Here is a 26,750-nt window from a genome sequence, read left to right on the forward strand (position 1 = left end):
AGAAGAGCCAGCCCGGCCCGAGGCCTGCTAGGCCAACGCACCGTGCAGCCTGCCCAGAATGGAGTGTGCAATGGCAGCACGCAGGGTGAGGTGAAGCCCTGGTCTGAGAGCAAGATCCAGGGAGGAAGCAAGCTTGGGGGTTGGGGGGACAGGATCCTGCAGGAATGTCACAAGGTGGTCTGGAGCAGCAGTGAATGGGGCAGCTTCCCGTGGCCAGTGAGGCCACCTGGGTGATGGCTGTGGCACCCTGAGTTGCAGTGAATTGTCCAGGGGAAGAGAAGTATGCAGATGGGAAACTAAAGGTAACAAGGAGACCCAAAGGTCTCTGGGGTCCTGGGTGCCCGCTCCTATTCTGCCATGGGACCATCACTCCTCCTCTTTGGGCCTCAGTTTCCCTCTCTGGTTGGTCGTGACTATCTGGACTCCTGAGTTCCATAAAAAAAAGAACCCTTGAGTGATTGGGGAGACCGCTGTGCAGAAATTACCTCTGTGGGCTCAAAGTGCCCAAATGTCAGGAGCGGCAGGGATTTGCAACTCCTAGCTTAACGTATTTTTCCCTGCTATGGTTGCAGAAATGCGCCAGCCCCTCATGGTGTGAGGATACCGAACATTAATTTTTCTCAGGGTCCTCTCTGCAAGCAGCAGTGCCGGGCTCCCCCTCATCTTAGGCTCACCAACCCTGTCTTCGTTCAGGCAGATACGCCGGAGCCAGCATGCTGCTCGTTCCCGGTCCTCCACGCTTCCTGCTTCTGCCTCGGCTACGTTCATCATCTTAATGTCCTAGCTTCCCCCTGTAACTCTGACCCCCCTTTTCCTGCAGCCAAGACACAACTAATTAATTACATGACAGGCTCTCTAACCAAGAAAGGCGACCTTCCTTTAAAAAATGTAGTCAGTAAACAATTCTGATCATTTCTCTACTTTGCCTTTTATTATTCTTTCCCTGGTGTCCTCCTCACCACCCCCTGCCACCCCCCCAGCCACGGCTACAGCCCTCAGATGGATGGCCACAGTGCCAATAACAGACAGGGGGGTTATTTCATACACTAGGGCACCAGGCTGTGGTACAGCTGGCAGGAAGAGAAGGGTAATTATATTGCATCTCGGAGCCACTGGCAATGAATTTCTGCATAAAGGACTAGATTTGCCATGTATTATTTACGCCAGCATCAATTTTCCCAGCTGGCTCTATTTACTGTGCAAATTCTCCTCTGTCTGTTTATGGGCAAGGCCATGGTTCAGCACCTTTGGCTACTCTATACTGTAGAGGGGCCCTGCAAGGCACCGTGCATAATAAACAAGTAGCTGGATTCACTGTGGTCACATCCTCCCTTCCTGTTAGATTATATCCCTGGGACTGCAGGGAGTTCACAATCTCACCTAGTCATGGTGATGCATGCAGGTGTGTGAAACCAAATCAGCAAGAGGGAAAAAAGGAATAACCGTTCTTTGGAACCTCACTAGGGGAAACTGAAAAACAACCTTCTGGGGGGAAATTAGGTGGCTTTGGGGCTCAGGGAATTTCGTCTTTGTATTTTTCAGAACATGACATAGATAAAGGTTTTGCATTTACAAGGGCACTTCCACCTAGTACCTCAGAGACAAAGCTAGGGGAGCTCCATCTTACGGATGGAAAAACAGAGGCCAAAAACCCCCAAACAAAAACAAACAAAACAGAGAGAAGCGGGGGCAAGCTGGAGGCTTCATGGCTCCATCACTGTGTAAGGATGGAGTGCAGGCACAACGATGACACACAGGGTTCTGCTCAGTTACTAGCATGCCTCTTCAGAAATGCCCTAAGCCAGAGTGAACTCAGCTCCCACTGGAAACATACATGATAGAAACAAGGAAGAAAACTTGGCACCGGCATGGATTTCTGGGTCCTTCCACCACAGCACCTCTCTCGCCTGTAGCTCTGTTTCCACAGAAAGAGAAGCTGAGGAAACAGAGATGCCTCTTCTGTCCAGCCCAAGAGCTTCAAGTGGAATCCCAAGCGCTGGGTGGCAGTGAACAGCAGGTGTTACTGTGCACAGAGTTGGGGGGCCCATGATGGCCCTCCCTTTCCCAATCAGTAGAACAGTCACATCTGATCTCCCTGTGACGTGGGGCTCTGCTCTGGAGTCCCCCAGGTTCCAATGTCTACCATCTCCTGGAAACCTGTTGGCTGGGAGAAGACAGGAGGGAAGGGTAAGTTTTTGAGTGAAGCAGCCCAAGCCGGTGGCCACTTTGGTTGCAGGGTCTCAGCATCCAAGACATCTCTATAAGACATCTGGGCCCAGATTCCTGGCTTTCCCCTGGGGCTGGCTCACCAGACGGGGAGATTTGGTCAGACAGGCCCTGCGCCAACTGCCTGACGTCCCTGCCCCTTCCTCAATGTCCAGGAGAATCCGGGTGCTGGGTACAAAGCTCCAGGAGCGTCCAAGGGCAGGTTTGAGCTTCCCACTGTCCCTGTCTCGGATCATGTGATTGGTCACCTGGGGAAGAAAACATCAAAGACTTAATGCAAGTGTAGAGGACATCAGTTCCTACTGCTTCATTCTACAAGTGGGAAAACTGAGGCCTCACACAGAGAAATGACTTCCCCAAGGCTTCATAAGTTAGTAACAGCAGGTCTTGCATTAAGAACCATGGGTCCTCACTTGTGCTCAACTCTTTCCATTAAATCACAATGCCTCAGGCTGGACTTGGACAGAAGGTGATGGGGCATGTATCTGGGAAAAGCAGTGTTGTCTGCACTTTGCTGAAGGGAAGCCAGCGGCGGGCTTCCCCGACCCAGCAGACAGGCATCCTGAGACCACATCCACCCAGCCTTTTGTGTCGGGGAGTGCCTCTGTGTGTGGGGAGGTTGGGGGAGCTCTGAAAGGGAGGTCGTAATCTGGTCAGTCCGTTCTACTCTGCCCAGGATAGTCATAGGTAGGTGACCTGAGCCTCACGGCATCCTCTTAATAAGATTCTCCCCACCAGACTCCAACCAGTGGCAGGGGCTGTGGCTTATTCGTCACCGAGTCCCCACTGCCTGAGCCAGAGGCACAAGCAGGTGATCACGTGCATTCTAAAGTCAGGAGAAGGAGGCCCTGGGACTCAAGAACACTGCTGGTGGGTGTAGAAATGAGAATACCTCCCTGGAAATTAGTTGGCAATACCGTATCTACACATTTAAAAATGCATGCACCCTTGGGGTGCCTGGGTGGTTCGGTTGGTTAAGCGTCTGACTTCAGCTCAGGTCATGGTCTCATGGCCCCGTCGGGCTCCCCGTCGTGCTCTGTGTTGACAGCACAGATCTTGGAGCCTGCTTCAGATTGTGTCTACCTCTCTCTGCCCCTCCCCTGCTTGTGTGTGCTCCTTTTCTCTCAAAAATAAGTAAATAAACATTAAAAAAAAAAAAACAACAACAGAAAATGCATGCAACCCTGACTCAGGGAATATACTTTCAGGAGTTCAAGGAAATAATATGAAATGTGCAAAGAGATTTAGGTATCAGCGTGTTGTTCACTGGTGTCTTCCTTAAAATAAGAGGAAAACCAGGAATGACCTACAGGCCCCAAGATCATTATGGTATACGATCTGGGCTGGCAAACTAATACCCAAATGTGGCCCAAAATTGTTATTGAAAATCAAATGTGACTGGAACATAGCCATGCCCTTTTGCTCAAGTATTGTCTATGGCTGCTCTCATGCTAACTAGGCAGAGTTGAGTGGTTGTGATGCAAACCATATGGCCATAAAGCCTCAACTATTTACTGTCTGGCCCTCTACAGAAAACTTTGCTGACCCCTGTAACCTAGGTATTAGATAAAATATATAACTGCTAAAAATGGCATTCTTAAAACATCTAAAGACATGGGAAATGGAACAAGTTTTTTGTATTTATTATGAGAGAGAGAGAGAGGCAGAGAGGGAGAGGGAGAAAGAGAAGCCCAAGCAGGCTCCACACTGTCAGCACACAGCCCAAAATGGGGCTCGATCCCACAAACTGTGCGATCATGACCTAAGCTAAAATCAAGAGCCAGACGCTTAACCAACTGAGCCACCCAGGTGCCCTCAGTTTTTTTTTTAAACAAGGTTACAGTTTGGTTGGAAAGCTGGTTAAACATATAGGTATATATGCAGAGAAAAAAGATCCTATGGAGATATACAAAAATATTAATATGATTTCTGTGGATGTGGCGATTTATTGCAAATTTGATTCCTATATTTAACTATTTTGCCCTATGAGAAGCATGCAGACTTAAAAGGCAAAACTATTGAGATAGAAACCAGATTGGTGGTTGTCTGGGGCTGGGTGACCTTTTTGGGGTGACCAAAATAGTCCAGATCTTGATTGTGCCAGGGTAACAAGACTGGATACATTAGTATCTGTTAGCCAAACTTTAAATGAGAAGAGAGTTACTCTGTGTGAATTATACCCCAATAAACCTGTCTTAAAGTAAAAAGAAAAACAAGACTGTCCTTGACCCCTTGGCTATTTACGTCCAATCCCGTCAAAATCCAGGGCTCTATGACCGAGGGAAGTTGGGCCAGGACCCTTTCCTAAAGGGCCGCTTTCGGGTTTCAGAGGCTGCCATTTAAGGGAAGTAAACAGCCTAGAAACTGAATTAGAAATTGAATTCATGTGCCCCCTTGGCAAAGCCCTGGGATCAGACACAAAAGCAGCAAGCTGGCCAAGCCCAGTTCCTCACCATTACCGCCACACCAACGTCCCGGGCCAGGGTCTTCAGCTCTCGAGCCAGCTGCATCATCAAGGCCAAACCTGGAAGAGAAGCAAAGGGCGAGGGCAGCAGGGCACCCGGGACTAGGCTGGATGGGGACTGGATTTCAGAGCTGGGAGGCAAGCTCATGTCCCGGACTGTGGGCTCTGCCACACCTCTTACCTTCCCTCTGCTGACCTCCCAGAAGTGGGGAGACCACGGCAGTGACCGAGTCCACAACCACCACCTTCACAGTCGCTGAGGCACTGCTCACCTGGGGAGAAGCAGGTGCCATGAACCAGTTAGTCTCTAGGGGGTGTCCATTACAGGACAAGATTGCTCCTCTATCCGGAACTGGTAAGAAGTAAGTTCCCCAACCCCAAATATTAGCTGTGCAGGTTTCACGGACTTTCAGTCCCCCACCCCACCTCCTATGTAGGTATGAGAGACTTTACTGAAGACTTGGGTGGAGAGAGAGGTTTTAAATCAAAGGACATCACAGATATCCCAAAATATATTTGCGAAATCCCTGTTCCAAGTTCTATAGCCTTAGCCATGAATTTTCTTTTTCTTTTTTTAGGATTTTATTTTATTTTATCTTATTTTTTAGAGAGCACATACACACACGTGCGAGGGGGATAAGCAGAGGAGGGAAGAGAGAGAATCTTTCTTTTTTTTAATGTTTATTTCTTTTGAGATAAAGCATGCGAACAGGGGAGAGGCAGAGAGAGAGAGGGACAGACAGAATCCCAAGCAGGCTCCCAGCTGTCAGCACGGAACCCCACACAGGGTTTGATCTCACAAGCTGTGAGATCATGACCTAAGCCAAAATCAAGAGTAGGGTGCTTAACTGCCTGAGCCACCCAGGTACCCCGAGAGAATCTTAAGCAAGTTCCATGCTCATGTGGAGCCCAACTCAGGGCTCGATCCCACGACCCTGGGATCACAAGCCGAGACGGAATCAAGAGCTGAACGCTCAATTGACTGACCCACCCAGGCACCCCTTAAGATTTTATTATATTTTTTAAGTGTATTTACTTATTTTGAGAGAGAGAGAAAGAGTGCATGAGCAGGGGAGGGGCAGAGAGAGAGGAGAGAGAGAATCCCAAGCAGGCTCAGCATTGTCAGTGCAGACCCTGATGTGGGGCTCAGTCCCGCGAACTGTGAGATCATGACCTGAGCCGAAACCAGGAGTCAGATGCTTAACTGACTGAGCCACCCAGGCACTCCTTAAGATTTTATTTTTAAGTAATCTCTATACCCAACGTGTGGCTTGAACTCACAACCTTGAGATCAAGAGTTACATGCTCTACTGACTGAGCCAGCCAGGTGCTCCAGTCCTGAATTTTCTTAGCAGCCATCTTTCTCCTGATGGCCAGCCCTCCACCATCTTTTCAGGTCCCTCTTCTCCCTCTCCTTCCTACTCCCCAAATTCCTAACTCCCTGTGCTGAAGGGTTAGCCTTCTCTTTACTTCACTCTTTCCAGATCATCATGCCTCTAGGGCCTCATCTTACGCATCTGAAGTGGTTCTAAATCTAGACTATATAGACAGCCATCTGTTAAAACCATAAACTTTTGTCTTTACACAAGCATTAGCATCTTGGACCTAACCTCCCTTACTCCTTATATACAAGTCATTTGCTGATTCTGTTTCTACAGCTTTCTTTCTCACTTCATGCCGACCAGATCTTGGATATTCAGCATTATCTGGCCTGTCTTTTGCATGTCTTCGTTCATCTTCCAGTTTCTGACTCTCGGCCATCAGCTTGTCTAAGAGAAGACGGCAAAAGAGAAGCTAAAGCTGAAATCAGCTTAACTCTTCCTTACTCTGGGAGAGCAGGTTGAAATCTCTGGCTAAAATGGGGACAGCCAGCCTTTCACTGCTGGCAACTATGGAGTTATCAGGTCATCCATGGCAGACAGAACCTAAAGCAGCCCCTTGACCCCCACCTCCAGGTGTACAAGCTCTCATATAATCCCCTCCCCCCAACTACAGGTGAGTCTTATGGCTTGCTTCTGACTAATACGGTGTCAAAGGTGTTGGAATGTTACTCTCTTGTCTAGGCTACGTTATACAGCAAAGGTAATGAGACATCACTCCCAAGATTACATTATGTTATATGAGACTGTGTGTTGCTCTCATTCTTGTGCTGTCTTGACGAAGCAAGTGGTCATGCTGTGAACTGCTATGGAAAGGGCCACATGGCAGACAACAGGGGGCAGTGTGCCAGCAAGAAACTGGACCCCACTAGGAAATGAATTCTGACAACAACCTGTGTGAACTTATAAGTGGATTCTCCCCCAGTTGAGCCTCCAGATAAGAACACAGCCCAGCTGCTATCTTGATTACAGACTACTGAGATCCTAAGCAAAGGCCCCAGCTAACTGTGCCAGACTCCTGACCCATAGAAATTGTGAGGTAGTAAACATGTGTTGTTTTAAGTCATTAAATTTATGTAATTTGTTATACAATAATAGGATATATACTATCATAACGGTCTTCCAGTAAAAAATACAGTCATTTGACTTGGGAGTTGAGAGATTTGGGTTATTCGCTTAGTTCTTATCCTTATTATGTGGTGACTATAAATAACTTACTAAACTTCTCTGGCCCTCACTCTCATCTCTAGAAATAGAGGGTTGGATTAGATCAAGGTTACTTGACTTCATGTCTCAACACACATGGGTCATAATCAGTGATGGCTCCTATGGCAAGTATCTGTTCAGTACATTCTAAAGTTTGTAAAAATGATTTACTTTACATGCACATGTTATGCTTTGGGATCAGAGTTTAACATGAATTGAGCTATTCTTTTTTTTCTTTTTTTAATGAATTGAGCTATTCTAAGATGTCTTTCTAAATCTAGTAGCTCATAAATCAGTGCACCAAATCCTAAGTACCTAGGCAAGTATAGTGCAGTACCAACCCAAATGCCATTCTAAACTCCTCTTCCTTGTTAACAGGATTCTGAAGGTTTTCAGGTACTGGGCAGAAATCTCCTGACATCATGGAAAGTGGGCCCAACTCCTAGTCTGAGATACACATAAAACTCTGTTTTGCCCAACTAGATGTAAAGCAAAGTCTACTAGTGGCTTCTGAAGACAGATTTTTCTTTCCTGATCAAAGGAGAGAAGTGCAGAAAAGGGGCCATCTATTACTTCCCTGAACACCGGGGTTGATGTGTGAAGACATAAGGCTTAGAGCTATAGCAGCCACTTTGCAATCATGAGGGGAAAGAGCAAGAGAATCAGACACACCAACCTAGAGCCCTGATACTGTGGACCAGCCAACCTCCAGACTCATGTGAGATAATTAAATGTCCTCAAGGTTCATGTGTCTGTCAGGCAGACTCTATCACTTGCAGCTGAAAGTAATCCTAGCTGATCCTGTGGGGGAATGAATGCAGAAATGAGTATGACAGGATCCTTGCACTCAAGGGTCTTACTGTTCAGCGGGAAAGATGGGCATGTAAACAATGAGGTACTCAGGAATGGATTTAGCACTCAGGAGTCCCATCCTGGAAGTGGCATGCACAGCTGGAGTCACCAGATTGCACATCTGCATTTCCAAACAGTCTGTCGTAGGGCACCTGCCCACATACAGATTGCCCCGGCAAGTTGGGTGAAGCAGGAAGGGACAGAACAGCAGGCTCACCTGCTGGGACATAGCGCCTCGGAGGTCCTGCAATACGTCCAACATCTGGAAGATGTCAAATGCACGAACCACCTGGATCCTCTGGAGAGCTCCTGCCTAAAGAGGTGGGAAAGAGAAGGAGGGGCTTTCAATAAGAGGGAGCAGGGGATCAAGCAAGTTACAGAGCGATTTTAAACCTGAGCAGACGCATCTAGACATAAGGACTCAAGTCCAAGATGGCAGATGGGCTTTGTCTACTGGGCCAGTTCTCACACTGGTGGTTGCCGGGTGCTGACCTACAAAGCCAAGTCAGAGTGCAGTCAGGGAAGTACGACTGGCAGGTCTGGTTAGGAACGTCTGCTGAGAGCAAGCAATGGGAAGGAAACACAGATGCTGGGTGTTTGCCAGCCATGACTTAGGGTGCGCAAGGGGTTGGATTACCTGGGAGATCAGTGCGGTAGCATCCCAGCTAGGATAATGTCATAACAGGGGAAGCTTGAAGAGTACAGGAAGTATTAATAGAAATGACTATTAATCCAAATGGCCATAATTCTTGCAGTATAAGGGATACTTGGGTCTTTCTGTGTCAGAACCTCAAAGGAACTCAACCCTCCTACCCTTTACCTGCTCCTCCTCATCTGGGGTTCTAGCCTGAAGCAGCTGGAGGAGGCGGGAGGCTGTCAGTCCTCCATTGGAATCAACGTATACAACATTCTGCTGCAAGCCATAGGCCACATTTGCAGCCACACAAAGACATACCTGAAAAGACAAGGCATTGGGAGAACTTGAGCCCCCAAAATGAGAACTCCCCACCAAATCCTGTGCAAATCCCAGTGACACGATCAAGCCAAGTTCAAGCCCCACTCCTCATCACCCATCCTCTCTCTTCCAAGTTCTGAGTCACAAGCACATTGGCAGAAACTCCCTCAGGGATATGGAGCTATGCACCCACCTCCCCCTGTCCTCCTGGCTGCTGGCCGCACATGTACCTGGGTTTTGCCGCTACCTGGGCCTCCTACAATTTCAGTCACTTCTCCAGTGTAGAGACCAGCATCAAGCAGTTTGTCCAGGCTGATGAAAGAAGAGGAGGAAGGAAGAGAATCAACCCAGGGGACTGGAGGGAACAGAGGGGAGTAGGAACCAAGAAGAAAAGGAAGACATTCCTTCCCAGCACTGGTTCTGCCCAGACGATCTGAACATCTCTGGGGAAAGAGGGCACGGCTACAAGATCCTGCTTGGGGCCCTCCTCATCTGTTCACTCTCAGCCTAAAGATCACTCCCCACAGAGGTCTCCGCCGCCCCATCAAAAGGTCCTCCTTCCTGATCTGAATCTCAGTCCCTTGTGGGTTTCCTTTAAACTCTGAAATAATTATAGATTCATTAGGAAGTTGCACAAAAAAAATCGTACAGGGGTGTCGCATGTACCCTTCGCCTCACTGTCCCTAACGGCAGCCCCCTGCACTGTAAGATACACTGTACCACAGTACAACATCGCCAGGCAACCCTAGTGCAATCTGCAGAGCTTATCCAGATATCCCCAGTGTTATGTGTGTGCGCGTACAGTTCTATGGAATCGTATCACACGTGGTTTATGCAACCACCACAATCAAGATACAGAATGTTTCCATCACTATAAGGCTCCCTTTATAGCCACCCTTTTATAGCCACACCCCTCCATTCAACCCCTACTCCCCTAACCCCTGGAAACCACCAATCTGTTCTTTATCTCTATCATGTTGTTTCAAGAATGTTATGGACATAGAATCACACTGTATGCAGCCATTGTGGCTGGTTTCTTTTGCTCAGCATCATTCCCTTGAGATCCATCCAAGTTGTTGTATCCATAGCTGTTTCTTTTCATTGCTGAGAAGGAGCCCATGGTAAGGATGTACCAAGTGTGTTTAACCACCCACCCATTGAAGTCTGTTCTAGCTGTTTCCACTTTGGGGCAATTATGAATCAAACTGCTATGAACATTTGTGTACAGGTTTTTGTGTAAACCTGTTTTTATTTTTCTGGAATAAATGTGTAAGAATAGAACTCCTAGGGGGTGCTTGGCTGACTCAGTAGAGCATGCAACTCTTGATCTTGGGGTTGTAAGTTCGAGCCCCACGTTGGGTATAAAGATTACTTAAAAATAAAATGTAAAAAAAAAAAAACAAAAAAGAATACAACTTCTGGGTTGTGTGGTAAGCATATATTAATTTTATAAGAAACTATTAAACGATTTTCCAGAGTGGCTATGCCATTTTACTATCCCACTAAGAATGTATGAGTAATCCAGTCTCTCTATATCCTTACCAGCATTTGGTATTTATCACTGCTTTTTAAATGTTTGTTTATTTTTGAGAGAGACAGAGCATGAACAGGGGAGGGACAGAGAGACAGGGAGACACAGAATCCAAAGCAGGCTCCAGGCTCTGAGCTGCCAGCACAGAGCCCGATGCAGGGCTCAAACCCATTAACCGTGAGACCATGACCTGAGCTGAAGTTGGGACACTTAACTGACTGAGCCACCCAGGTGCTGCTATCACTACTTTTTATGGTAGCCATTCTGGTAGGTGTGCAGTAATATCTCACTGTGGTTTTGTTTTGTTGTTTATTTTTTTAATGCTTATTTATTTATTTTTGAGAGAGAGAGGAGACAGGGGGGGAGAGAGAGAGAGAGAGAGAGAGAGAGAGAGAGAGAGAGAGAGAGAGATCATGAGTGGGGGAGGGGCAGACAGAAAGGGAGACAGAACCCCAAGCAGGCTCCATACTGTCAGTTCAGAGCCCAGCACAGGGCTTGGACTCACGAATTGTGAGATCATGACCTGAGCCGAAATCAAGAGCCAAACGCTTAACTGACTGAGCCACCCAGGTGCCCCTCATTGTGGTTTTAATTTGCATTTCCTTAATAACTAATAATGTTTGACATCTTTTCATGTGATTATTTGCCACCTGTATGTCCTGCTTGGTGAAATATCTGTTCATGTCTTTTGCCCATTTGCTAACTGGATTGTTTCACCATTGAGTTTTGTTTTTTTAAGTTTATTTATTTTGGGAGAGAGAAAACTTGTGTGCACACGTGGGAGAGGGGCACAGAGAGACAGAGACAGAGAGAGAGAGAGAGAGACAGACAGACAGACAGACAGAAAGAGAGACAGAGAGAAAATCCCAAGCAGGCTCTGTGCAGAGACTGAAGTGGGGCTCGACATGGGGCTTGAACTCATGAACCGTGAGAGATCATGACCTGAGCTGAAATCAAGAGTCAGATGCTCAACCGATTGAGATACCCAGGTGCCCCTCACCATTGAGTTTTAAGAATTCTTTATATATTCTAGATGCAAGTCCTTTGTTGAATATGCGGCTTGCAAATACTGTGCCCAGTCTATAGCTTGTCTTTTTGTCCTCTTTTGCAGGGCAGAAGTTTTAAATTTTGACTAGTTTTTATTTTTATTTTTTTTATTAAAAATTTTATCTTTTTTTAATTGATCACACGTTTGGTGTCACATCCAAGAACAATTTGCCTAGCCCTAGTTCCAGAGATTTTCTATATTTTGTTCTAAAACCTTGACAGTCTTAGGGCACCTGGCTGGCTCAGTCGGAGGGTGCAACTCTTGATCTAGGGGTTGTGAGTTTGAGTCCCACGTAGAGTGCGGAGATTACTTTAAATAACATCTTGAAAAATAAAAATACAGATAAAAGCTTGACAGTTGTACATTTAAGTCCATGATCCATTTTCAATTTTTGTGTGAGATGAGGGGTTTAGGGATACTTATTACCCCATGATGCCCACCAGCTCCAGCACCATTGTTGAAAGATTATATCCTTCCTCCACTGAAGTGTTTTTGGACCTTTGTCAACAATCAGTTGGCCGTATCTGTGAGTGTACTGCTAGGTTCTCTACGCCACTCCACTGATCTGTGTCTTTTGCGTGGCCAATACCACACCAGTCTTGATTACTGCTTTATAGTAAGCCTTAGCATGTGGCAGACTGATTCCTCCAACTTTATCCTTTTTTAAAATTGTTTTAGTGATCCTACATCATTAGCTTTTCTGTTTAATTGTTAGAATAAGCCTTATCTCTACCATCAAAAAAAATCCGCGGGGACTTTGGTAAGAACTGCATGAAGTTTTTAGGGCAGTTTGTGGAGAATTGCCGTCTTTACTCTGCTAATCCACGAATATAGTGGGTCTCTCTATTTATTTGGGTCATCTTTCATTTCTTTCATCAGCAAGTTTGAATTGTCAGCATACAGCTCCCATACCTGCTTTGTTAGATTTAGACCCAAGTATTTCATTTTCTTTGGGGCAACTGTAAATGGTATTATGTTTTAATTTTCCAATTCCACATGTTCATTTTCAGTATACAGAAATGCAATTGATTTTTATGTGCTGATCTTGTATCCTGAGGCCTTGCTGAATTCACTCAGTTCTAGGAGCTGGTAATTATTTTCTATGTGCTTGTTTTTGTCTGTCTTCCCCATTTGGCCCAGAGCACCCACGGGCAAGGACTAGGCTCCGACATTGGCATAGTGCCAGAAACACAGGAGATGCACAATGAATGTTCCCAGAGAAACAAGTGATAGAAAAGTACCAATTAGTTCCTATATTGCCAAAACCCTGGCTGCAGAAGCCTTGGGATAAACTCAAGACACAGCCAATTCCTAATCCACATCCTGTCCTTGAACCACGATGAAACAGGTTTCCACTCCCTGCCCGACCTGTGGGCTGAAGCTTCTCTATCTACACCACAGCCTATACTAATGGCTCCATGTCCTGACCTCATGCATCCCTTTCCCAGCCCTGCAAACCCCTTCCCAGGCCCCAGTACTCTGTAAAGGTTCTGGGAGACCTCCCCTGACCCTCCTGTGTACACCAAGCATCACCTCAGTAAATACCCCATCTATTTCGATTCCAAGGACTCCATGTTTATAGGCACACGTCCCTGCCAGTCAAAACACTCTTATCACCACTCCAGTAGCCTGTGGCTTCTCCCGCTGGGACCAGACAATCCCTAGCTCCATCATGGCAGCGATTCTCCTGGTATGGTCCCCAAACCAGCAGCAACAGGGTCACCGGGAACTGGTGTGTAATGCAAATTCTCAGGCCCTGCCCCACATCCGCTGCATCAGAAACTGGAGACTGTATCTGATTTCAACAAGGCCTCTAGGTGATCTGGATGCGTGTGCATGTTTGAAAACCACTAGGCTAGACTAGTGATTCTCAATCCTGCCTGCATATTAAAGTCTCCAGAGGAGTTTTGAAAAAGAGGCCTCTGTCAGCAGTTCCCAGACTTGTCCGCACAGTGGAATCAACTGGGAACTTCAAAAACGACTGATGCCTGGGGCACCTGGGTGGCTCAGTTGGTTGAGCATCTGACTTCAGCTCGGGTCATGATCTCGCAGTTTAGGAGTTCGAGCCTCAAGTCGGGCTCTGTGCTGACAGCACGGAGCCTGGAGCCTGCTTCCTATTCTATGCCTCCCTCTCCCTCTCCCCCTCCCCCGCTCGTGCTCTGTGTCTCTCTCTCAAAAATAAATAGACATTAAAAAACAAAAAGTGTTAAAAAGAAAAAAAACAAAACCTACTGATGCCTGTGTCCCATCCCCAGAGAATGTGATTTAATTGGCCTGCAGGAGGCATGGGCTTTGGAATGTTTAAAGATTCCCCAAGTGATTCTAATGCCCAGACATGTGTGGGACCCACTGACCTAGAGTAATTAAGTCAGAATTTTTCTTAACCTCCCATTTGATTCTAACGTGTAGCCTGGGCTAAACCACTGGTACTGACTCTCCAGACAAGAATCAACCTCATTCTTGGCCAGGAGGACCACGCTGCATAAGGAATTCTCAAATCCCCCTCTCCGCTGACTTCTTAGCTGTGTTCCTGTGTTTTCATTTCATGCCTCCTACTGCCCACAGGACTCTCCTACCGAGCACTTCTAACTCGGGGCATGTGATGTCAGAGAGAGACACCTCGCCCCGCCTGCCTGGTGCAGCAGAAGCACACCCTGCTCTTACGACTTGCTTTGAATCCGAGTGATTTCTGGGAGTTAGCCTCCCCCTTTCCCTTGGGATTGGCTTTTAGTCTTTTCTTTTCCGGCCGTTCATTCCAACATGACCTAAGTACCTCACCATTTCCTGAAGGTCTTACTCTAAAGCGAGGGAGATACAGAGACACAGAGAGACCTAGCTCCAGCCTTGGAGATACAGAGATACAGAGAGACCAGCCTTCAGGGAATCACCTGTCTCCCCCAGTCAATATAGCTTCTTACAAGGTCCACTTCACTCTCTATTGTCCTTGTAAAGACTGACATTGCACATCAGGCTCTGAGATGGCCTACAACAAAGAAACTCATTTAATTTGGGTTAATGAAGCATTTCCTCAGCGTGACAACAGAACTCCCCACCTCCCTTTTAAAAGTTACATTCATCCGTTAACTGTCCAGAGAACGTTGTGAGGAGGGCAGAAACCCAGCATATCATCTGATTGATTCCTCACAGCTACATCCCACCAGGTAGCAAGGCCTGTTGCGCATCTTTTCAATGCGTCTCCTGCTGTCACCTGCTCTCGATGGGACTCACGCACTCCACTCTACTATCTCGGTCTTGGCCTCTCTCCTGCGAGCCTCCCTAGTCCGGTCCACCCTGCACACCTCTGCCTCCGTGCCCCCAGCTCACTTTCACATCACGGCCTCCCTCCTGGAGGCAGGCAACAGGACAGAGCCGTCTGAGTCAGAAGTGTGACAGGTACGGCCTCAAGGGCCTGGTCTGCCACTTATTAGTTGTGCGAACTTGCCCACGTCACTTAACCGGAGTTCCGGTCTCTTCATCTAGCCAATGGTTGTTTTACCTGTGATGTGTCCATTGGTGGTCGTGGAGAACAAAGGAAATAATGTACTGTGGAGTGCTAGCATGGTGCCAGGTTCTTGGTAGGCACTCAGAGAAGGCCCATACGTTCCTCAACGCCCACAGCCTGCCTCCGCCTCAGAACTTTCCAGAACCACTCTGATTTCCTTTTCTTTTAAAAAAAAATTTTTTTTTTTTACATTTATTTATTTTTGATATAGAGAGACAGAGCACAAGTGGGGAAGAGGCAGAGAGAGAAGGAGACACAGAATCCGAAGCAGGCTCCAGGCTCCGAGCTGTCAACACAGAGCCCGACGCGGGGCTTGAACTCACAGACGGCAAGATCATGACCTGAGCCGAAGTCAGACGCTTAACCGACTGAGCCACCCAGGTGCCCCTCTGATTTCCTTTACAACACCCCACTGCAGCCACAGTCCTGACCATTTATGACTTGACTTCTCCCTAAACGCTTCCTCTGCCCATGTTGCTTTTCTAAGCTCTCTAAGCCCAAAGGCCAGGTCTGCTTCCGGTGAATCACTCCCTCCTTATGCTGCCTCCACACATGCGTACACCTCTCTTCTGTTCACCTGCTCTCCTATCTACCCACTACACCACACATTCATTAAGTGCAGGAGCCGTGCCATACTGGGACACCTATAATCCGCATGTATCTGGCACCTAGTAGGCATGCAGTCGGTGCTTGAGAGGTAAGAGACTTGGACTGCCAACCAGGAGGAACAAGCACCATGCTGTATGAATCTTCCCAAGAGAACGTGTTAGGGAAACAGCAAGGGCCAAACCAATCCAGAGACCTTTCTGGTGGCAGAGTTCCTCATCAAATTCTGCACGAACAGGCCAGGAAAGAGGTCAGACTCCCTCGGCCAGAAACTGGCTGTGGTCTTCCAACTCTTTCCCTTCCAAGACCACGCAGCAGAATATAACTACTCCTCCACGGAAGCTCCCTTGGCCCCTCTTGCTGCAGGGTATGGGGCACACACCCGGCTCCGATCAAGGATCTCAGGGCTTTTCCCACCACTCCACGCCCCTCAATCTCTAGGGCTAAACTCAAGCTTGCTTAATCATCACTAACTCACAAGGTTACTGAAGAGATTACATAACCTAATGTCAGTGGCTGGCACGCAGGAGGCACTCAATGAGTGTCAGTCTTGCCATGTTCTCTCGACCTATCCTTTTTGTTTTATTCATCTTTGAGAGACAGAGCACAAGTGAGAGAGGGGGCAGAGAGAGAGGGGGACAGAGGATCTGAAGCAGGCTCTGCACTTACAGCAGAAATCCTGATGTGGGGCTTGAACTCACAGATAGTGAGATCATGACCTGAGCCGAAGTCAGACGCTCAACCGACTGAGCTACTCATGTGCTCCTTGCCCTGTCCTTCAGTGAAATGGGAAGCAGGGCCAGAGAAGAACTGCTTTGATCTGCTGAATAATAATGAAATACTGACATTTTGTGTGATAGGATAGTGGTTCTCAACCAGAAGCAATTGTGCCCCCACAGGGGTCATTTGGCAACATCTGGAGACATTTTTGATTGTCACAACATGGGGAGAAGGGAGGTACCACTGTTATCTATTGAATAGAGTCCAGAGATGCTGCCCAAAATCCTATAATGCACAGGACAGACACCCTCCCACCCCCTGCCCCGGGGGCAAATAATTACAAATCCCAAAATGTTAGAAGTGCGAAGTCAAGAAACCCTGTCATAAGGTAAGACAACTCAGAAGTCCTGGCCATCTGCCCATGCTGCCCTCATCACAGCTTGAAAAACCCTGCTCTCTCTAGATTCAAGAGTGAAAGGCGGTACTGGAGGCAGCGCGGTCCTCCAGCCTCTCACCTTCTTACCCAAGTACAAACCTTCCGATGCCAGTGGACAGGATGGCTGTGGAGGTCTTTAGTTCCTCGTACAGATCAGCGCCATTGAAGGGGAAAGCTGAGAACTGAGCCAGCAGCACCCTTCTCAGGGCAACCAGGGCCTACGAAAGGGGCGGGGGCAACTCAAGATGGGGCCTGGATCGCTTCAACCCAAAGCAGCCCGGAGCACACAGCAATGACCCGCCAAGGGAGGGGGCATCCCAGGGTCTCATACGCTGCTGCCATCCCAGTTATCAATCTCTGGGAGCCCTTTGTTCCTTTGACTCAGGGTTGAGCATTTAGAGACACCCAAGTTGGTAGCGTGGAGATAGCTCACCTTGTAAGACAAGCCACACTTCTGGGCTACATCCTCCAGGTCTGCAGAAACCAGGTCCACCACTGAAAACAAAGCACACGTGGTTGATTGGCAGGAAGGGAGGCGCCGGGCTTCCCACACGTGGCTTTTCCTCTTCTGTAAAGCGAGGTGACGGTTCTACCCCGGGGCAGGCAGTCCCAGGCGGCCTACGTGACGGCACAGAGCCGTGGGGCCTGGAGGGGCGCCTGGCACCCAGTAGGGGTTCTGCCCTCCCCAGGGGCTCGGTTGGCCCCACTCCCGCCTTCCCGAGGCTCTGCAGAGCGGTGCGGGGCAGAGCACGGGGGTGCGGGGAGGACCCCTCCCGGGTACGCCTAGTCGGCGCTGTGCCCAGCTGGGTGGTGCGCACGCGGTCACCTGTCTTGATCCCGCGGCTCCTCAGAAGCTGGACCGTGTCCTGGGTGAGGCCCGGGCACAGCCCGGCCCTGAGAACGCCCATGTTCCCTGGGGGTCGGTCCGGGTAACGCCAGGCTCGGGGCTGGTCGTCCCGCGGGCCTCCGCGGGGCCCTCTCCCTTCACCCGGCGGCACCCTGCTCGAGAAGGGGCGCAAGGCGGCAGCGCGGAGGGGGCGCGCCCCGCCGGGTCTCCGCGCCTCAGCCCAGCTGCTCGCGCCACGCCGCGCTTCCGCCTTCCAGGCGCCAGGACCTGGCCTTGCAGCGCCATCTGCTGGCCGCGCGGCGACAGGGCGGTTGGGGCGGGAGCCGGCCCCCAGTCCCCAGTCCCCCACCCCACGACGCTCCACCCCCGTGCTCCCCGGCGCCCGCCTCGCGCGGCCGACTGGACCCGCTCTCCGCCCGCCACGCCCCGCGTCCGCACACGCCTCCACCCGCCTCCGGGGGCGCGCGCGCAGGTCGTGCTGCGCGCCCCCGGGCGTCGGCTTCTGTTCTGAACGCTGGGCCGCGGAGTTCGACCCGACGGACCATCCCTACCCTCAGGCACCTACGTGTTAGTGGGGAGGACAGTGAAGAGGAGTCCAAGATACCGGGTAATTACAGATTTCTATGGTAGGTGCTCAGAAGCAGCAGAGAGGGCATCTGCGGCTCTATTTTTGAAACAACACTTTCTCTTTTGGGGGATGAATTAACAACAAAAACCCTGATGATTTGGAACACAGAAGATATGATTTGGCGTTTTTAAATGTCCTTTGCTTTGCCTCGTCCTCTGGGAAACATAAAACAACTTTACAACTCCTCACAATCCAATAAGGCGGCTGCTGTTTTTATCCCCATCTCCCAGAGGAGGAAACTGAGGCTCAGCGAGGTGAAGTCACTTGCCAGAGGTTTACACAACCTGTAGGTGCAGAGCGGGACTTAGAGTGGACAAATGCACATGTGAGTGCAAAGCCACTCTAACCACTCCCGGAGTTATGTGTTGGTTTTCCTACGGTAAGGTGGTTTCCTTGAGAACAGAAACATGTCTGGCCCATATTTGTATCCCTGTGCAGCATCCACCGTTGTCACTCAACACACAGAGACGCTCGGGGTGAGGATGTGGCACATTTAGAGTTCTAGCAGCAAAACCTGGCTGTATGTGGGCTGTGAACCCCATGAGCCATCTGGACTTCCCCTGTGCCTACTGACATAGTTGGGGTTTGCTGCCCAGGATTTCTGGATATAGAGCCTCAGCATTCTGGAGACAAACTCCCCCCTCCCAGAGACCCATTTCAATGCTGCCTGTCTCCCAGGGCCCCTGCCGACTCCCACCTGCCCCCAGGAGCCTTTCTCTTACCACCTGCTCCTCCTTCCCAGAGCAGCTCCAAAGGGAACAGGTGGTAAGCATTTTGAGATCTTCAGAGAAGGACAGGGTTGCTGTAACCACAGAGCATTAGAACTGGAAGGGGCCCAAGGGATGATGTAGCCTGTCCCTTGTACCCCACTCCTAACACTGGCCCTGGGCGGCAGCAGCCTCCGATCAAGGGGGAGGCTGGCCCCTAATTGTTACACTCTGCCGTGATTATGAAGTCAGCTCATTGCACCCCCAGCCCACGCAAACTAAGGGTGGGTCCACTGCCCCCAGTTTCTCTCTGCTTCCTGTCAGCTGTGTGGTGACGGCTGTGGTCCCAAAACAGACAAGATGGCATCAAAGGCACTGTGTAAAGTGGGAGATGGGGGGGAGGCCATGCTGAAGAAGGAAAACCTCAATGTTCTGAATGCACTCGATCAAATGTCGAAGCCTTTTCCAAACCCCAAGTCTATGAACAGGACCGTCACTACCAAAGGACTCCCACTTTCCACAAGAAGCAGTTTGTTTAACTTCTTGGAGGAAGATACCATCAATCTACCGTAAGACACAAGTCTGGTCCTTTCCTTCTTTCTAAGGCCGGAACTGAGGGGCAAGGAGAGGGTCTCGGAAAAGCAATCCTGCTTCCTTGACCTGTCACAGCTTGGTCCCTGAACTCCCCAGGAAGAGCACAGCATGTGTACAGGTTGCACTTTGGATGTCTGACCCCAAATCAGTTCTTGGAGGCTTGGAGGCCTCCTGCTCCAAAAGGCCTTTGAGGATTAGAGTTTTGTTGACGGTACTTCTCATCCTGCTTTGTCTAGCTGTGGTCCTCCCCACTCCCACACCCCCATACAGACACCCCTAGTCCATTCCATTCCCCATGGCTCCTCTTCCTCAGTCCCCCCTTTTTGGTGCCTTTGCCTGCCTGATTATGTCCCCCCAGTAGCCTGCCTGCTGTCAGCCTGAAGTTTATTGTTCTTCCTCAGTGATTGTAGGTTCTCTTTAGTTTGTTCCACAAAATTCTCTGAGCATCTCTAAGGTGTCTGGCCTAATGTCAAGTTCTAGGAATGCAGAGTTGAAAAACACAGCCCCTGCCTTCAAGGAGCGCTCAGTCTGGTGTGTGTGTGTTTGTGTGTGTGTGTGTGTGTGTGTGTGTGTGTTTGGAGATGTTCGGCAAGAATCAAGAATAATAAGCCCAATCTGTGCTATGACAGGACACCTTGAGGAACCAGACAGGGCTGTCACTGTCTAGAAATTCTTAATAATTTTGAAGAAGTGGCCCCATGAACTGTGTAGCTAGTCTTGATTACATGAAAGGGATATGACGTCCAGTCCCTAAGGGACCTATAAGTAAGCAGGTGTGGCTAAAGTGACAGATACTTGTAGGAAACGTCATGTGATATGACAGGAAAATCTTGGGCTAGGAGCCCAAGTTCAAATCCAAGTTCTATCACTTAAGATACATGACTGTAGACAAACTAATTAAGATCAGGGACCTTCAGTCCCTCATTTGCAAAATGGGGCTAACACCCATCCAGCAGGGCTGTCATGAAGAGCATAAAAAATTTTTGTCCAGCATATAGCTCAATACTTAACTACTTTCTGTGCCCACTTCAGCACTGCTCTTTTGAATAAGAGAATCTAAAACAGATATTCTTGGGGTGCCTGGCTGGCTCAGTCGGTAGAGCATGTGACTCTCGATCTTGTGGTTGTGGGTTCGATCCCTGTGTTGGGTGTAGAGATTAGCTTAAAAAATTGCTTTAAATCTTATAGATAAATAGAGACTCATTAGGACAATCTTAAGTATAAGTGACCTAAATACAAGACTCCAGCCTACAAAGGACCTTGATGGGGGAGTCACCTATGGCAAATGTTCGCTAGCATAGAAGGTTTGGACGGATCAGGATTTCTCAGGAGGTAGTCTTTGGGGTTGGAACTCAAGGAAAAGTTGGCATATCCATCAGCCATGAAGCCAGTGATTGGCCTGGAGTGAGGGATCTGGGCATGTGTATTGATTGCTGGATCTGTCCGGAGCAGCTGGGGAAATGGGGTAAGAAGCAGAGGAGAGGAGCCAGAATGCACCAGAGGCAGCTGGGAGCTGTGAGGCATGGGACCCAGGAGATCTGGATTCTGGTTCAACCTCTGCCTTCAACTCACCTTGTGACCTTGGTTAGGGTACTTGGTGCCCAAAGGCCCAGTGACTGTTCCTGCTGTACCACTGCTCTTCAAAATGTGGGTTGTGGTCCATTAATGGGTGAGCAACTCATTCTAGTTGACAGAGACCAGGATTATAAAAATGAAACAGAAGAATAGAAAATTCCAGAGCACATCACACATAGAGTAATTACTGGTTCGTGAAATGTGTTTCAGTTTTACACGTATGTATGAGTATACCAGGTTTCCAGGTAGTATGTATTTCTTCCTTTTAGTCAAGGAAAAAAAAAAAAAAGATTTGAGACCCAACCTTTTTGGATTCTGGACTACATCAGTAAAAAAAAAAAAAAAAAAAAAAAAAACAAAGAAACAAACAAAAAAACAAACTAAGGAAACATGTATAAGGTTTTTCTTTGTAATAGCAAAGAATTGGTAACAAGACAAATCTCCATGTAATGGAAAGTGTACAACAGTTAAAATGTCTGAACCAGAACTACATGTATCAATACAAATGAATCTAAAAAAAACCAATGTTGAATGAAAAAAGCAAGCTGCTGATGGATATGACACCATTTATTTATATGAAGTTTTAAAATATGCAAAATAACAGAACTTGTGTAAGGATAGCGTACACATGTAACAAACCTATAGAAACGCACATGAAGAATAAACACAAAATTTGGAATGTGCTGTACTGGTTACCTCTGAGCGGGAGGATGCAGACTGAGGAGGGGGACACAAGTGTCAGGGGCTTTAACTGTACTGCTGAGGCTTTAGAAGGTGTACATGATTTGATACGTGTGTGTATTATGAAGTGATTATCCCAGTAAGTTTCATTACCATCTGTCACCACACATGGTTATAGACTTATTTCTTATAAGAACTTTCAAGTTCTACTTTCTTAGCAACGTTCTTCTTCTTTTTGTTTTAAAAAAAATTTTTTAATGTTTATTCATTTTTGAGAGACAGAGACAGAGCATGAGTGGGGAAGGGGCAGAGAGAGGGAGACACAGAATCTGAAATGGGCTCCAGGCTCTGAGCTGTCAGCACAGAGCCCGACGCGGGGCTCGAACTCACAGTTCACGAGATCCTGACCTGAGCCGAAGTCATACGCTCAACCGACTGAGCCACCCAGGTGCCCCTTTCTTACCAACTTTCAAACATACAATATAGTAGTACTAACTATAATCACCATACATTATTATATATTAATATATTATTCTTGATATCTTGTGTATGTCTAAAATATTTCATAATTTAACAAAATTAGAATGGAAGAAAGATTTTTGAGCTTTTACCCCAATATATTCATATTTATGTGTACTATTAACTTTAGATGCTACATATTAATAAATATTGTTAAATGTTGCAAAATCTAAAGAAATTAGTAATTACTGTTCAACAGTAGCAAGTATTAGTAAAGCTTAATTATTTTTAATTTAGACACTTAGATATTTTTCCATACCCCACTAGATTGGTTTGGGCATTCCCCAGGGTATTTGCACCCTGCTGTGGAAGGAGGACTTAAGATTTTAGCAGTGTTTCTCAAATTCTGGGCCTCAGAACACATGCCTCAGAATCATCTGAAGATCTTATTAAAGATACTTTAGTAGCTTCCCCAGTCCCACCCCAAAGCAGGGCGGGGGGGTGGGGGCAGGGACCAGGAATCTGCATCTTTCAGTAAGTGCCCTGGTGGGTTGAATGGACTGCTGCAGGGTGATAAGGATGTTCTGAGCTATTCAGAAGCATCTGGGGTTACTGGCGAGTCAGGCTCAAGGCCTGCCTTCGGGGAGCTTCCCAGCTGCATGGGCTGGGGTGGCCTCCTTCAGTGGCTCACCTGTCTCCCTCCCACTCAGGAAGCCGATGCCAGTGGAGGATTCTGAATGCAGCTCTGACGACACCAGCATCTCCCCACTCTCATCCACCTTGTTGAATCCCATCAAACTGGCTGTGACCCAGCCCAACAGCAGCTTCTTTGCAGGGATGTTAGAGGGGGAGCTGAACAAACTCAGCCTCTCCTCGATGGGCAACGACACACACAAGAGGGACCTGGCTCTCTGCCCCCGTCCATCGAAGTCCCAAATAGTCCCTGGGGGCCTGCTGGACCTTGACAACCCTGAGCTGGACACAGACACCTCCTCAACACCCTCAGAGTCCTCTGTGGTCATGGATGTGCCGGAGGCACCCTTCATCTGCGAACACACAGTCAGCGACTCCACGGCTGTGGTGAGTTTCCCTCTTCGTGCCTTCAGGTACAGGCTTACTGGCCGCCCCCGCGTGCCAGGCACTGAGCTGAGCTCCACAGGGAGTGCGAAGATGCCTACCACCTGCATCCTGACCTCACGCTCCTGGCACAGGAGAGAGGCCATGTCTGTAAAGCACTCCAGTGCAAGCTTGATTGGATGCAGTTCTATGGCCAGAGTTCAGATCAAGTGCCACCAGGAATTCAGGGGGAAAGAAAAATTACTTCCAGGTGTAGGAATAAGCTTGGTGGCTTTGGTAGCGTTTAAGCTGGGACGCAGAGGTAGGATTTAAACATCCAGGGATGGGAGAAAGACATTCCATGGAGGGGTTGACACTAGCAACACCTCACAGGTGGGAAAAGGTGGGAGCAAACAGCCAGGTCCCAATGTAGGGCTCTCGCACTTTTCTGTGCCTACAGAGCCGTCTTCTTAAAAATGAGATTCCTGGGCCTCATCCCTAGAGATTCTGATTCAGTAGGTCTGGGGTGGGGCCTGAGAATTTGCACCACTAACAAATTCCCAGGTGGTGCTGATGGGCCTCATGTTGAGTAGCACTGTTTCAGGTCCAGGACAGGGAACAGAGTGGGGGAAGTTAGCCTGGAGTCAGTTTTTTGGAGGTCCTGCAATGTTAGGCTACTGTATAGATTTTTCTGTAAGCAGTAAGTAGAGAACAGCTTTTTGCAAAGCCTTCTATCTGGTGATATAAGGTGATATTTGAGCTGTATTTTAGGAAGATAAATCTGGAAGTCCCAGATGAGCAGTGTCTCTCCAAGTGTGGTTCCCAGACCACCAACAGTGTCAGCATCGTATGGCAACATGTTTGAAATTTAAATTCTCCTCTCCTCCCCCTCCACCTGGGCCTACTGAATCAGAAACTGTGGGGGCCAGCAGTCTGTTTTAACAGGTCCTCTAGGGGGTTCTGATGCACACCCAACTTTGAGAACCGCTGGCCTAGATGGAGGAGAAATTGGTAATGGGAGACCTGAGAGAAGACAGCATGGCCAGGAATCTGCAGTGTTATAAAAACTCCCCCAGCTCCTTAGCCAGGCTTGGCAACCACTGTTGTAGCACAAAGTATGTGGGCTCTGGAACTACTGGTTTGAACTTTGGCTCTGTCACTCTGTGTGACCACGGGCCAGCCACCTGCCTTCTCTGAACCCGTAATCTCATCTGCAAGGAGTGAGGTGCACAAGATGATCTCTAAGGTCCCTCTCAACTAGTCTAGAAGAAATATGGGCTGGGGGCACACCCTGAGGTGGGTGGGGCTGCCCAGGGAGAGTTGCAAATGCTACAGGCCCGTAGCATGCCTTATCCCTTCCATCAGACCTGCCTCAGCCCCAGGAGGGACAGGGGATGGGAGTGGGGCATTTGGACCCATGGTTGGGGGTGGGAGGTGAGGGGAGGACAGCCTGGAGCAGGTCTGAGGAAGCCTGGTGGTGGTGGGGGGGTCTCTTCTTCTAGATTTCCTGGACCTATTCCCTGGGCAAGCAGCAGGTCAGTTTCTACCAGGTCCTGTTGCAGGAGGTGGTCAAGACAAATGACAATGAGCCGCCCAAGACCAAGAATCGCCCGTGGATCTTCAACAAGATCTTGGGCACCACTGTCAAGCTGATGGAGCTGAAGCCTAACACAAGTTACTGCCTCACCGTCCGTGCGGCCAACACAGCCGGGGTGGGGAAGTGGTGCAAGCCCTACAAAGTGAGCCCTGGGAGAAGAGGGCCGGGAGGTCAGGGGATTTGGAGGCAACTCATCTTCTTGCTGGCTGCCTTTCTGCCTGGGCGGATGAGCATGAATTCCAGGTTGCTTCCTTCTGGGAGGTTTAAGGATTACACCACTCTGGGGCCCACTGGGAATGCAAACTAATATATTCATCAGCACCTCTGTAATGTTCAGCTTCCAAAGCCACTACTTTTGGGATTCTTCAACTCATAATAATCGTGAGTGGGCCAGGAAGTCAAGGGCATCGAGGGAAACACAGGGAAGAGGCGAAAGGGGGACGAAGAAGGGAAGGGAGGTGGGCAGGGGCACGGGAGGAGAGGCCCAGACGACTGTGGTTGGAAACCTCACACGACAGAGAAGGCACTGGTTTGTACCTGTTTCTGGAGTCCGTGAACAGGCGGTAAGGCTATCTAAGATCCCATTTGGCAAACAACAAGGGGGTTGCAGAGACGAAGAGCTGAGCTAGGGTCAGGTCTGGGATGGAATTCTGAGGGGTTTTGTTTTATTTCAGTTTGCAACCGTGGCCACCGATTTGAACAGCTTCCCCGAGAACAACCCCATCCAGATCACCGTGCAGCGCAAGGAACCCCAGCGGAAAACCGTGTCCATCGGGTTGGAGGAGATGCGGAAGCTGGAAGATCTGGAATATCTATTTCCCTACTAAGGAGGGCCCCGGGAAGCCCCTCACCTATCTTCAGCTTCAGCCTCAGCCCAGGGCTCTCAGGAACCAGAATCATGAGATGTACCACCAGCACCATGCCAGGGAACTGCTGACCACCCTGCCCGGAGCCTGGTGGCGATGCTCCCAAATCTCCACTCCTGGGCCCGGGCCTGGGCCTAGGCTAGATAGGAGCTCCATTCACCTGGAGACGCCACAGGCCAGGTCAGGTCAGCTACTGACTACAGCTGCTCGGCATCCTCCTCCCCAGATCTGTCTGGGCTGGGTCGTCCCTTATTAAAGCACTGCAGGTCACCCAGCATACTGAATTGTGCTTCGTGTTGACAGCCAGGCTGGCTGCCATTCACCTTCCTAGCTTCTGCCAGGACCGAGAGTCTGGGTCAGGGGCTGGGGGGTTATGGAACATAAGGCTGGCAGGGCAGTGGGGTGCTATCACCACCTATTGCTCGGCTCTGCCAGCCTCACCCCTTTCCCTGGGGGAGGAAGAAATGTTAAAGACTAAAACGCACATACACTGGGATAAACAGCAACACTGGACAGAGGTGGTGGCAGCTTGTCGATTGTCAACATCAGCCTGAGCTCTGGAAGGACGTGGCGCAAAGTGCACAGGTTATGGGGCAGGGTCTGCTCTAATCCTAGTTTTTCCTGGATGCGAGGGCACGGACAAACCATCTAAGCTTCCTGGGCTGTTTCAGGGAGGTGAGAACCCTACCGGCAGGACAGTATCACGTGAGCACATAGAACGAGTGCACAGGGTAGGAACTCCGCCACTGGTGGCCCACTTTGCCCTTCCTGTAGCCTCCCTGCAGAGACACACAGGTGGAGATGGAGCACATCCA

At 48.9% G+C, this 26,750-nt stretch overlaps 2 protein-coding genes and 1 non-coding gene across 4 annotated transcripts; 2 read left to right on the top strand and 1 right to left on the bottom strand.

Annotated features, from left to right (window-relative positions):
- Positions 1-1,683: 1,683 nt before the first annotated feature.
- Positions 1,684-18,383, bottom strand: RAD51D (RAD51 paralog D). Of its 2 annotated transcripts, none has more exons than XM_042966145.1 (10): positions 17,752-18,383; positions 17,359-17,420; positions 17,013-17,143; positions 9,313-9,394; positions 8,948-9,082; positions 8,345-8,440; positions 4,872-4,962; positions 4,680-4,750; positions 2,310-2,474; positions 1,684-2,164 (listed from the first exon to the last, which is right to left on the bottom strand). In XM_042966145.1, the coding sequence occupies exons 1-10, from the start codon at positions 17,831-17,833 to the stop codon at positions 2,081-2,083; spliced, it is 999 nt and encodes a 332-aa protein (XP_042822079.1). In that variant the 5' UTR covers positions 17,834-18,383; the 3' UTR covers positions 1,684-2,080. The 2 variants fall into 2 exon arrangements, with proteins under 2 accessions (XP_042822079.1, XP_007096120.1); XM_007096058.2 differs by having other exon boundaries at positions 17,025-17,143; positions 17,752-18,381.
- Positions 18,384-19,387: 1,004 nt separating this feature from the next.
- FNDC8 (fibronectin type III domain containing 8) lies at positions 19,388-26,212 on the top strand. The gene is made up of 4 exons (XM_007096059.3): positions 19,388-19,676; positions 23,127-23,496; positions 24,975-25,211; positions 25,744-26,212. The coding sequence occupies exons 1-4, from the start codon at positions 19,468-19,470 to the stop codon at positions 25,894-25,896; spliced, it is 969 nt and encodes a 322-aa protein (XP_007096121.2). The 5' UTR covers positions 19,388-19,467; the 3' UTR covers positions 25,897-26,212.
- Positions 20,780-20,852, top strand: TRNAE-CUC. Its single transcript has one exon. It is a non-coding gene; the product is annotated as a tRNA-Glu (tRNA).
- Positions 26,213-26,750: the final 538 nt, after the last annotated feature.

The sequence above is a fragment of the Panthera tigris genome, chromosome E1 (genome assembly GCF_018350195.1).
Source record: "Panthera tigris isolate Pti1 chromosome E1, P.tigris_Pti1_mat1.1, whole genome shotgun sequence".
Lineage (NCBI taxonomy): Eukaryota > Metazoa > Chordata > Mammalia > Carnivora > Felidae > Panthera > Panthera tigris.